The 13,295-nt window shown below is 37.4% G+C and overlaps 2 protein-coding genes across 12 annotated transcripts in view; one reads left to right on the forward strand and one right to left on the reverse strand.

The window, feature by feature from the left end:
* The window catches only part of NF1 (neurofibromin 1), a 248,005-nt gene that overhangs the window by 182,224 nt on the left and 52,486 nt on the right, over window positions 1-13,295 (forward strand). The window lies entirely within an intron of this gene.
* On the reverse strand, window positions 4,428-12,759 carry EVI2B (ecotropic viral integration site 2B). The gene is made up of 2 exons (XM_019423845.2): window positions 12,439-12,759; window positions 4,428-6,183 (listed from the first exon to the last, which is right to left on the reverse strand). The coding sequence occupies exon 2, from the start codon at window positions 6,168-6,170 to the stop codon at window positions 4,815-4,817; it is 1,356 nt and encodes a 451-aa protein (XP_019279390.1). The 5' UTR covers window positions 6,171-6,183; window positions 12,439-12,759; the 3' UTR covers window positions 4,428-4,814.

A 13,295-nucleotide genomic window follows, 5' to 3' on the forward strand; every position in this document is an offset into this window, starting at 1 on the left:
TAGAGATAGATTACACACTATTGAATAAAATTTAAGATTTCTTTGTAGTTCTTTTTGTTCTTAGAATATAATTCACTAAGGATGTATAGTCCATTCTGTTGTCTAATACAACTTGAAATAACGTTTTTTTCTCTATGTTTATGTCACCAACTTTACATAAAGTTGGGTTCATTTGTTTCTATTAGTTAATAGTTTTTAGGGACTGCTTAAGTCAAAACTATATAACAAGATATATTCAGAGAAATCTTGCTTCTGTGTCCCCTTCACCCTATTCTATTCTTCCTCCTATTGGTGGTGACTATTTGTATTAACTTTTGGTTTTATATTAACAGTCTGTCTGTCTTTTTTTTTTGCAAACATATTAAAATATGTATGTATTGTATGTTCTTATTCCCTTTGCTTGTATTAAGGGCTGTATACTAAATATGCTGTTATACATCTTATTCTTTTTTTCCTTAATATATCTTGAAGATCATTTCCCATCAGCAAATAGAGATCTTTCACATTCATTTCACAATGCTTAGTACTCTTTATGGGATTGTACTTACCATGGTTTATTCCACCAGTCCCTAGTATGAACATCTGTGTTGTTACCAGACTTTTGCTGTTACAGATAATGCCAGTGAATACCCTGGCACCTAAGTAACTTCATATTTTGTCCGATGAATCTTTGAAAAAGATTCCTAGGAGTAGGATTGCTTCGTGAAAAGATAGATGCATTTGGAATTTGTCTGGATATTACTGCATTTTTCTGTGTAGTCCATACCATTCTGCAGCCCCCTCAACAGTGAATCATGGTGTCATTCTCTGTCACCTCACCATACACTTTGTTGTTGAACTGTTGGATTTATAGCAATCTGCTGGGATCAGTATCTCAGGGTAATTTTAAATACAGTGCTCTAATTTGAAGAAAGTTGTACATCTCTCTGTTTTCAGGAGCCATTAAAATTTTTTCTTCTGTGACTGTCTTTTACATTTTGGACATTTTTTTCTATATTGTTGTGGGTCCTTCCTTCCCCCCAAATAGAATTTTTTTTTTAATTCGGAAATATTAGCCCTTTGTCTTATGGTTGCAAATTTTTTCCAGTTTGCCTTTGACTTTATTACAGTGGAATTTGCTTTTTGTTTTTTGACAGTTAAAAGTTTTTTATATAATTGGATTTTCCTTTTCTTTTTATTGCTTCTGGAGTTTGAGTCTCAGCTGGGAAAATTTTTTTTCTTCCAGGTTATAAAGCAATTCTCATATTTTCTTCTATTATATAATTTCATGTTTTATATTTATATCTCTGGTCTGTTTGGTGCTTATCCTAATGTATGGATCCAATTTTATCTTTTTCCAAATGTCTATCCAATTGTCCCCATATTTCTTCTACCGATTTGAGATTTGAGTCTATTTCTGGACTTTGCATTCCATTTGTCTAATCAGGTGTAAGTATCACAGTGCATGATTATTATAATGCTTTAACTATAGGTGCCCAAATATTTTGCTACGTTACTTTTTGATTAGAACTAGGTAATAACAATTACAGCACACATCATTGTGTCCCCCACTACCAACACCAAATGGAGTACATGTGTGATACATATATGTTGCAATGCATGACATAGGTGCTCTTTGGTCCTCTACTAGTGAAGAGTCCTGACCCAGGAGTCAGGGAACAAACTCAGCTTTTAGCACCGCTACTAAGCAAGTCACTACTCTTTCTGGCCTATTTTCTCATCAGTTAACAAATAAAAGGAGTTGAACTGGATGGTCTTCAGGGTTGTTTCTGAATCTGGTTAGTGCGGATCTGGTAAGAGCACCACTGCCGTATGGTAGTTCAGTCTATGTTTTATCCCCCTGGGCCGTGTCCTTTTCCCATTTTCATGAAACAAAATTTTTCTTCCACTCTGGATCCTGGCTCTTCCATCTTTTTTGTAGGTTTTTCTTTGTTCCAGCACTTTCTTCTCTCCTGGATGTCTTTTATTAGCTTGCATTTCTTTCTGCTGATTAAGCAAGGATTGTCACTGTTTGGCTGCTCAGCTTCCACTGACCTCAGTGGGGAAAATTACATGCAGTAAATGGGAATTCTTTTTCCCCGTGGCAGAGAATTTTTTAAAAAAGACAACACCCAAAACTAGCTGCTGACAGTAAGACTGGTCTTCAGTTGTACAGAGAACAGCAGGAAGAAAGCTGCATGTAGGGTTTGAAGAAATCAGATGGGACTATGACCAGGTCATCGGCTCCTGATTTATCCGTAAGAGTTGGTGTTTCCCTACATTTCCCAGCACCCATCCTTCAAGAGATCAGGAAAAAAGGTAATGAGAAAGAAGAACAAAAGTGTGGAAAGAGCCTCTTGAGTAACCATCTCACATGTGAAATGAGAAGGGTTATGATGATTTAAAGCACATCAAAGTCTTGACCAAATATAAAAACATAGCTTATTTATCCTAAATAGAATTCAGGAAATTCATAGGAAATTCTTAAACTCCTGATTGCTGCTGAGTAGGATTAACCTTAAAAATGCTAAGTTTGAAAAACAACATGAAAGAAGCGTTTTCAAGTGGGAGACAAAGAACCAATGTAATATGGCGAGAGACATGCTTCAGGAATAAACGCCAGGAAAATAAGTCCAAGGAAGTGTTTCTGCAGATAAGGCTTTTTAATGGTCAGTAAGGGATGGTTTAAAAGATTTTTTTTTTTTTTAACGTTTATTTATTTTTGAGACAGAGAGAGACAGAGCATGAACAGGGGAGGAGCAGTGAGAGAGGGAGACACAGAATCTGAAACGGGCTCCAGGCTCTGAGCTGTGAGCACAGAGCCCGACGTAGGGCTCGAACTCACGGACCGTGAGATCATGACCTGAACCGAAGCCGGACGCTTAACCGACCAAGCCATCCAGGCGCCCCATAAAAGATTTAAAGGGAAATATTGTATATAAAATTTCAGTGTCCAAAAAAGCCTGCTAGTTTTTTGTTTTTGTTTTTGTTTTTTTACTAAAGTTGGAGCTTTGTTAGTTTCTTGAACAACAGTGCTACAAATAAATACTGTATTTTGTTCTGAAAAACCCCACAGTAATGAGGAGTTCTTCACGGTTAAACTACTGACAAGACCACCACATTTTATTCTGAGTGATGGCTAGGGTAAGGAAGAAGACCACATGCTTGTTGGGCAAAGAAACACTTTTGTGGGCACAGGCCGGCACCCCCACAAGCCTAGCCCAGGAACGCTCACCGCCCTGACTCTGACAAAGATTAGGTCCACCCCTACTCTGGTAACTCAGTTTCATCACTTGTCAGGTAATGGAGAAAAGACGAAATTCTGCATAGGAAAGGTGGTTTAAGAGTTTAAATGTATAGTGTCAGAAAGTGTCCATTTAGGGAAAGTTGAGAATCATCTGTATTTGATGTAGTCTGTTTTTCTTGGAAAAATCATTCAAATTTGGAATGGAGCCATAGAAGTGTGGTTTTGTGTGTGTGGTTTTATTTTTTGTTTTCCTTTATAAGATTTCATTTTGTTTGGGTGCTAGAGCCATAGAACGAAGAAATTTTTACAGATGCTTAGTTTTAGGGGCGCCTGGGTGGCTCAGTCGGTTAAGTGTCCAGCTCTTGATTTCTACTCAGGTTATGATCTCACAGTTTGTGAGTTCAAGCCCTGCATCAGGCTCTGTGCTGACAGTGTGGAGCCTCCTTGGGATTCTGTCTCCCTGCTGCTGTCTCTGCCCTACCCTGCTCGAATTCTCTCTTTCTCAAAATAAACAAACTCAAAACAAATAAAATTTTAAAAAAGGATGTTAGTTTAAAAAATTGTGCTCCCCCAATGTCTACAGTTTATGGTGCATGCTTATATTTTTTTCAGAGTAAACATCCCCAATCCAACCCCCACCCCCACAATTTGGTGTTTTAACATACTTGCTTTACTGTTTCCAGTGAGAGCTAAAAGGAAATTTTTGTATTCTCAAACATGCATTTTAGTTTCTCATCCCCGCAAACTTGGAATATGTATTTAATACTTGAGGTGTTAATTTAAAATTTGGAGTTTTAGAGCATCCTGCTGGCTCAGTCAGCAGAGCATGTGATTCTTAATCTTGGGGTTATAGGTTTGAGCCCCACATTGTGTGTGGAGATTACTTAAAATCAATCTTAAAGGGGCGCCTGGGTGGCTCAGTCAGTTAAGCATCCGACTCTCAATTTCAGCTCAGGCCATGATCTCACAGCTTGTGAGTTCAAGCCCCACGTCAGGCTCTGTGCTGTGACAACCTGCTTCCAATTCCATGTCTCCCTCTCTCTGTCTGCCCCTTTCCTGCTCACGTTCTGTCTCTCAGAAAGAAATAACATTTAAAAAAATTTTTTAATTAAAAACTTTAAATAAAATTTGGAGTTTTGTTTAAAACTTGGAGTATGTATTTAATTTCTCATCCCCTCCCTCCCCATCTCAATCTTTGAAATGGAAAAACAAAGTGTTATTTATTCAATGTAACTTTACACACAGCTATTCAGGAAAAAAAAGATCTATCCATTAGATGATATTAACTATATGTAGAGTGCTTATTTCCAAAGTGGCTAAGTTACTGACATACATATCATCCACACAGGTAAAATGTTCTCTGCATTAAAGTTAGGTACAATAGCTAGTAAATAGATCACTGTTATGTCATTTTTTAAAAATAAGTTCCAGCCATGCACATAGGCTTTAGCAGATTTCAGGTAGTTCCTGAATAAAAATCAAAATTGGCTACCAGGTGCCTTTTAATATATTTCATCACATGAAGAGAAAAAAAAGATGGAGTTCTGTAGGAAGGATGGAAAATCAGCTAAAAAGCAAATTACAGTATTTATAACAGTTCTTCAGGTGGGGGTGGCAAGGATTCACTGTGGTCTTGACCAGAGTCGGGAGGAATAGAGAATTCCTGACCCTGGATCTCATTGTTGGAATCTTCCTGGTTTTTCATGAAATCTTCTGGTGCCGGGGGCAAGTGAAATGAGTCGGGAGGAGGTGGAAATGATTGTTCAAACTCAGAATTGTAACCTTCACAGACTTGATTGAGACAGTCCAGAGATGGTGGGAGATTGGTGGACTCATTTGGAAGAGGAGATATAATTGTCATTGTGGGTTTGTTGGATTGGTTACTCTCCTGTCCTTCCAAATCAATAAGTGGGGAAGGTGGTGGATAATCTGCATCATCTGAAGAAGAAACAGCAGTGCCGATCGTTGATCCCCCAGCACTCTCCTCTGATGTACCATTTACCTGATCTTTTATTTTCTCTGTTTTGGGGTTGTTAGAATCTCCAATGTGTTCACTTGATTCAAACAACTTAATTTCTAAGTCATCTGCTAAGAGTGTGTTTTTGCTTGGTTTCCAGGGCATAAGTGAAACAATTGATGTCCTTTTCACGGGTACTTCATTTTCTCTAAAGTTATCCAAACAGATGTCGGGGGTTTCACCATCGGCAAATGGAGACCTACCTGCCCAATTCTGATCGTGTGAAACTGGTTTTCTCAAGCATTTCCATAGCACAATCATGATTATAGCTACAAACATAGACGTCAGAATTACACCCACTAATATGGCAGCTGTCAAATTAGAATTGGTTTCACGTGGGATATTTGTGTTACTGGTAGTTTCTAGGTTGAATCCTGGAGTCACCCTCTGTGAACTTTTGACACTTGGGGTTGGTGGTATAGATGGATTATGAACAGTTGGTAGTATTGGTTTTCCAGAAGACGTGTGGATAGATGATGGTTGTTGAGTGGAAGTGTAGAGAAATGGCGGCAGTTGTTTGGTAGAAGTATGGGCAGATGGCGGTAGTTGTCCGGCAGAGGTAAGCACAGGGAGTACTGTTTGTTGGGAGGAGGCGTTGGCCGTTGGTATTGGTTGTCTGGTGATGTTAGAGGCAGGTGGTTGCCTGGCAGAAGTGTGCGCTGCCGGTTTTTCAGAAGGAGCATAGGCCCCTGGTATTGATTGTCCAGCAGCAACTTTGGCAGTTGATATTGGTTGTGCAGAAGAAACATGGCTGAATTCTGTTGGTTGAGTCCAAGGATTCCCTGTTGTGTTTTGAGAATTAGCTGAGACATTGAGCCTTGATGATATAAATACAGGAGACTCTGTTGTAATGTCTTCTGTCGTTAAGAGAAATGTATCACTGAGGTGTCCACAAAACAAAATTAAGATGAAATATTTGGGATCCATTTCAGAATGTTTCCTTTTTATCAGTGGTTTTATAATGAAAGAAAGAAAGACAGGTGTTATTTGGTGTCTGGCACAAAGTAGGTAGGTATTTGAGATGTATTTATCGTTTCTAATTTAGACTTCATACACTGCAGTGTAAATACTCTTGAATGCATCCTAAACTTAACCATAAAACACGTGGACCTCAGAGGCAAACGTCTCTCTTCGTTCTTTCATAAGATCTGTACTTGGCCCTGCTACCCCTTTAGCTTCATTACCTCATAATCCTTCATTTCACAGTCCTACTTCTTAAACACATAGGCTCTGTGTGCTGGTTCCATATGCTCTCTACTTTTCTCTTCCTTGCGACTAGAAATATACCAGTCCTGTTGCTTTGAAGGACACCGATAATCATCTATTACCTAATCCAACAGTCTTTTTCTTTATTCTTTCTTTTTCTTTTCTCCCTCTCTTAGCCACTTTTGACACTACTGACTGTGCCTTCACTACTATTCAAGTAGCTCTTTGTGATAGTCTTCCTTTCATGTTAATCTCACTAGCTCCTGTTTTTCTCTTCTTAAATATGGGTACTTGGTATTCAGTCCTCACTCTTACCAGCTTTTCTGTGATCCTGAATCTATAAAATTTCAGCTCTCGCCTATATGCCATAACTCCCAAACCTGCACGTCCAGCCTAAATCTCCTTAATTCCGATTGCTTTCCATGACTTCTTGGTGGACATCTCCATGTATATATCCTACTGCCAGCAAATTTAACATACTCAGATCAATCCATCTTCATCATCTTTATGTCAAAACTGACTCCTCTCTTCTCTATTTTCATTAATGGTATTGCCTTTGGTAAGTTTTTCATGCTTAAGTCTACTGTGTTCGTAGGCTCTGCAGCATCCTCAGAGTCTAGCACTATGTCATTACATTAGGAGCTCATACTCTTAAAGGAGTCCGCTCAACTCAGAATCCTAAGTGATCTCTGAATCTGAGACCGTCCTGTCCAGTTGGTTAGTGTTGTCTTGCCGATGCTTTCATTTATTTATCGATGAACACTATCTTTGTGTCAGGCCTGTTCTAGGTTTGAGAGACACCCCCCCCCCACACCCAAAATATAGTTTCTAGTTTTCCAGTGGTGGAAACAAGTAATAATTATAATAATTTAATAAGTTTTCTCATAAATGTATGCAAGAGATGCACAGAGGAACTAACATAGCCTGGGAGGTCTTCAGGGAGGGTTTCTCAGAGAAGTAAAACTTGAACTGAATTTTGAAAGGTCTGTAAGAATGAATTAAGCAAATAAAATATTCCAGTCGAGGAAACAACATATGGACATGGGTAGAGAAGGCACATGTGTAAGTTTGGCAGGCAGGGCTTTTTGTGGGATGTGGTAGATGGTAAAACTTGAAGAGTTAAGTTCCAGGTCTACTTCCAGCATGTAACTCTCCATCTAACTATGAGAACTAGTCATTTCACCTCTCCTGCTCTCAGTTGCCTTATCTCTAAAGTGAGGAGTTACACTAAGACGGTGTTCAACACTAGGTGTGATATACCTGTTTTGTACATCATTAAACACAATGATAACTATTTGGTTGTTTCTTAACATTAGGGAAAGGAACATCTCGGGGTGTTAGATCCTGGTATATATGATTAGAAACTATATATAGACTAGAAAGGGGTGTCTGGATGGCTCAGTTGGTTAAACGGCCGACTTCAGCTCAGGTCACGATCTCATGGCTCGAAGGCTCGTGAGTTCAAGCCCCACATCGGGCTTTGTGCTGACTGCTTAGAGCCCGGAGCCTGCTTCGGATTCTGTGTCTCCCTTCTCTCTGCCCCTTTCCCCCATTCACACTCTGTCTCTCTCTCAAAAATAAACATTTTAAGAAATCATTTAAAAAAAAAAGAGTTTGCCCAGTGTTATGTCACTATTAGTGACAGAATGGCATTTGTACCCAGGACCATCTGATTCACAAGCATAAGCTCTTTCTACTCCTCTAAACCACCTCAGGGTTTACATTTTGGCTCCTTTACAGCAAAGAGCCATGTATGTTAGGAGCTTAGTAAATACCTAACCTGTATTGGCTTCATGGCTCCTTTCCTTTTCAGTTTTTCACTATCTATGAATACTTCTGCCAGAATGTAAGCAGAGAAGATGAAATCAAAGTTATTAAATTATGCTTTGTATCCATTTTGCAAAAGGCTTCATAGGGAAAGAAATGGAAACTTTTGGCATAAATATGGGGATTTGAATCATCTCTAGATGGTTATCCATGCACAGTTCCCACTTGCTATTCTTAAGAGCATCAACCCCTCAACAAGTTATTCTTCAGAGTTTCACTTTAGTTTTTTAAAAAATGCCATCCAAAGCAATGGAAAATATAGGCCATAAATTGGCTTCGGCCAAAAATGTTTCCTCTTTTGTGAATTCGCTTAAAATTTGTAAAAAAACCCACATGGTTCCTCTTTTCAGTTAGCTGAAAAAGGCGTTAGAGAAGGAAAGACCTCAAACAGGAACATAATTATAAACCTATTTTAATTTGTAAGATCAATTTTGATAGGTTCATAGCTTCTTTGGTCTTCTTGTGGTCAATAGGAAGACCATAAAACTTTTGAGTATATGAGATTTTTTGCTTGTCATTTAAGGGCTCCAGCAATATCAAAACCAAATTCTATTTTTTACCTATCTTATCTCTTTTTCCCACTCTTCAGTTAGCTGTCTACCCTCCTAGCATCTGCTACATCAGAATGTTAGAATCTGTTAGAATTCTGCAGCAAATCAGAACAGCCCAGAAAAGAAAGAGCAGGATTTAAAAGAGGAATAAATAGGGGGCCTAATGGTGAAGAAACGGACTTTTTCTAAATCAGAGAAGTGAGGCAGTTGTTACAACCAGTACAGAAAGAAAGTTCTTTAGCATACGTAGTTTTTTAAATATATAAACCATGTGTACCTGAAGTACCAACATTGCTTCTGTAGGAGAAAGGCAGAGAGATAGAACCATATGGGGCAGGGGAGTAAAAAGAAGATGTCAGATATGATGAAATGAAAAAGGAGTGCAAAGAAATAAAAAAAAATAAATAACACCAAGGAGAAAAATAAAGCAAAAATTAAAGGAAGCAGCAAACATATGGAAAAGGAGAAGGTCAATGGACTAGAGAAATTATTGAAAAGAAAAGTTAATGAAAAGCTAAAGAAAAAGTAGTGGTTATGTAAACTAGCAAGAAATTAGGGTATTTGATTAAGGTGGGCAAAATTAGAAAGAAGTTGGGAGAGAAGATTGAAGTAGATGAAAGGCCCACGAAGTGCTGTGCTCTGTCACTAGCCTGTATCTGCTGACACAAGGAAGCAACCAAGAGCGGCCTTCCCAAATGGAGGACTTGACTCACCTGTCTTCTCAGACTCCCTTGTCTTTCATTTCAGGCTCTCCTATCTGTTCTAAGTATCCTGAAGACACTTGAAATTTTTTCCTGGCACTGTTCACAAGCATGCCTGCTCATTATTCTAAAGAACCCATGCACGTAGCAAAGCATGTTTCTAAAAATCCCTTAGTCTGCTGCTCAAGCACATCCCAAATTTGTCTACCTTTGTATGCCAATATCTTGCTCATTATTATAGGCTGACAACTTTGAGGTCAAAAATCTGTGATTTGGGTCCTTTGCTTTTCCTGAATATTTTAAAACGTTTTAAAAGAGGAAGGAAAACGACAGCTATATTTTAACTAACTGTACAGGAAGTTACAGTGAAGTAGGAGTCCTCATATATTAGCCATGTTCTCATAAATATAATGGCATAAGGATATAAAGAGTATAGTTAGGGGCGCCTGGGTGGCTCAGTTGGTTAACTGTCTGACTCTTGATTTCAGCTCAGGTCATGCATGATCTCACGGTTCATGAGACTGAGCCCCACGTTGGGCTCTGTGCTGACAGTGCAGAGCCTGCTTGGAATTCTCTCCCTCTCTCTCTGCCCCTCTCTTGCTCGTGTGTGTGTGTGTGTGTGTGTGTGTGTGTGTGTGTGTGTGTGTCTCTCAATAAATAAACTTTAAAAAAGAAAGTACAGTTAAAATTGATCCCGTTAAGTTGCATATGGTAAAAAATAGGTCATTGTCATTTTTTTTATTTTTTTTAATGTTTTTATTTATTTTTGAGACAGAGAGTATGAGCAGGACAGAATCTGACAGGACAGAATCTGAAACAGGCTCCAGGTGCTGAGCTGTCAGCATGGAGCCCGACATGGGGCTTGAATTCACGGAGTGTGAGATCATGACCTGAGCCGAAGTCGGACGCTCAACTGACTGAGCCACCCAGGCGCCCCAGGTCATTGTCATTTACAGAGAATCATGGAGATTTGGAGAACATATTCTAGGGAAAAAGTCAAGTATAGGTATAATAATACCTGAGTTATTATGGCTTTGATATTATTATTGCTTTGATGTAATAAGTTACAAGATAGATTAAAATTTATTATTAGTGTATCTCCAGCCGGTTGTTATTAAATCATAAAAGGAAGAAAACACCAATTCTTTGTCTTGAGGAAGAGTGGCAAAAGAGATTAACCTTGAACTATAATAGGAAGTATTTGGTGACTTTTATCGATAATAATAGCTATCATCTACTGAGTACCCATTAAATGTTAGGTACTACCCTATTTTAATGAGCAAGGTAGTGTTACCTTCATCTTATAGATAAAGAAACTGAGGCACAGAGATGTGGGGTAACTTGCCAGAGTGTCACAGCTATAAATAGAGGCACTGTTAAAGAAATACCAGTTGTGTACCAGAGCCGTTTCCTTCTGTCCCAAGTCACTATATATGCTGCACTGTCTTTCATAGTAGAATTACGAAGCAGGAATGTTTTATGAAGGAAGGAGACGTGGGATCTCTGAGAACAGAGATGTAAATAACTTTTGGAGGCTGTCTTGAGTAAATGGTAGGGAAAAAACTACTAGAAAACCATTTAGTCCTCTGATTCTATGAAAACAGTTGTGGGAATTTGAATGGTTAGCCTATAAGCTATCATACTTGAGGTAACTTCTAAAGATTGGACACTGAAAGGCATCAGATTTATATTTAACAAACTTGAACTTTTTCAGAATTCATAATTTCCTTCCAAGTAGAGTTATACAGGAATTAGTTGAAAAACACAAGTGCTGTTAAACTCACAAGTACCATCGAACTGACCCTTTGAAAATATAGACAAATCGTGTCTTAAAAAAAAAAAGAGAGAGATAAAAATCTTTATTTTCTAACTTATGTAATAATTACTTAGAAAAAATCCAAAGTGGACTTCTATAAGGGAAAGTCATAAATATTTATGAAATGTTGTAATAGAGTATCACCCATTATGAATTTATTCTGTGATATTACAAGTCTATGTAAACTAAACTCTTTGCAATTTTTGTTTTGGAGGGTATTTACTTTGTAACTGCCCAGTTTACTCACAGAATAGGCATGTTTTATGCATGGTAGCAATTTTCTATTATTTATCCTGTGAGTGTTTTTTTCCTATATCTAATACTGGTTACTAAAGGCTCAGATGATAATGTGTGGCATAAATACGTAGATGATATGAATACATGTACACACATTTTGTCATAACAGTTTTGTCTTAGTGAGCTTTAAAAATGAGCCATAATATTTTCCTTTAACTTAAATATAAAATTCTTACTTATTACTTAAATATAAATATAAAATTATTAAGTATCAAATTTTTACTTAAAATTCCATTTGTGTAAAAATTAAAGCATATGTAATAATGATAATTGAATATCTCTTCTAATCGCCTTTGCTTTCTTTTTAAATTAAGTGAAGGTGAAGATGACCGTTTTTACCGTGGAAACTAAAGAGGATAAAAAAAAATAATTTAAATCTATGGATTATGTTACATGTAGGAACATCTTATAAGAAGCAAGTTAGAATTTTTCACAGTTGGTATTTGGGGCTTGTAAATTCACTCATATCCCATGGATTCTAGTTTTACTTCTAACCCTTAGCTTTATCCACTGTGTTTATAGTTTATATCTTTTAATTACAGAACTAAGGCTAACTAACCATTGTGATTGAATAAACTTAAAAGGGCTTATATTATACAAACCTAACTGAACATTTTTCTCCAAGGCAAGCTCAACACTGAATTTTTTTAATACCATGCAATAAATTACAAAACCGTTATAGACATCTTTAGACTAGCAGAGTTTATGTTTAAAACACTAACGCCATTTTAGTTTTAAAAATAAACTTTATATATAACAAAGATCAAACCAGATTGCCTGTGTGAAAATTTTCTTACCTCAGCTGTTAACTTCTTTTTGCAGAATGCTAAGTTCTTGTTCTAACTGGACATTTTGGTGATTTGGCTAAGGAAGCAAAAGGGGTGGTTCAGTTCAGATTAAAAATGGTCCTGTAGCAAACTGAAATGCTTTCTGTAGAAGAAGAGGAAGTTGATGGATAGTTGGTTCAGGAAGTGCAATAAGCCACAAAATGACTAAGAAAGGCACTACTTTAAGAGAACTTATTTTGAAACACGATTTGCAGCTCTATGATTTGAATGCTTTTAATTAATATTGGTAAGTAAACATTTGAGACTCTCTAGTAATGTGATTATATAATTTAAATATTTTGAATAGAACTTTAGAGGCAACTCACATAGTCTAAGGAAAAACTACCTGTTGAGTTGTTACCCACAGTGAGATTTCTTTTCATAAGAGGCAGATGGTGTGTTCTGTTTACTTGATCACCTTTTGCAAGTTGCTGTACTTCTGAGTCATCATTTCCTTCTCCGGAGGAATATGTCACTTACTGAGCTGTTGTGAAGATTAAATAAGCTAACATGTATAAATGCCTCGCACACAGTAGGTAGCCAGTGAATGTTAAGCTTCTTTCCTCCTACATAATTTAGACAAAGCCCAGGTAAACTTACAGTCAATTTTTTTTTGGACCAAATACGTAACGACGTTGGGAGTTCAAGAGCACAACTCTTTGATTATCCACAAAATAGGTCCTTCTCAGAAGGTAAAATAAATTGGGAATCATTATTTAAATAAATTAACCAAGCAAAATATATTGAAAAGAGAATGCATCAGTCTGAATAAAAATTTTCTTTGGACAGGTCACCTTGTAGCCTCTTTCCTCATCCAAAAAAGGGAG

This window comes from Panthera pardus, unplaced genomic scaffold (assembly GCF_024362965.1).
Source record: "Panthera pardus isolate Hobbes unplaced genomic scaffold, ASM2436296v1 HiC_scaffold_3, whole genome shotgun sequence".
NCBI lineage: Eukaryota > Metazoa > Chordata > Mammalia > Carnivora > Felidae > Panthera > Panthera pardus.

Excerpts from the sequence above, each read along its gene's own strand:
- EVI2B (XM_019423845.2), bottom strand. The coding sequence starts at position 6,170 with ATGGATCCCAAATATTTCATCTTAATTTTGTTTTGTGGACACCTCAGT.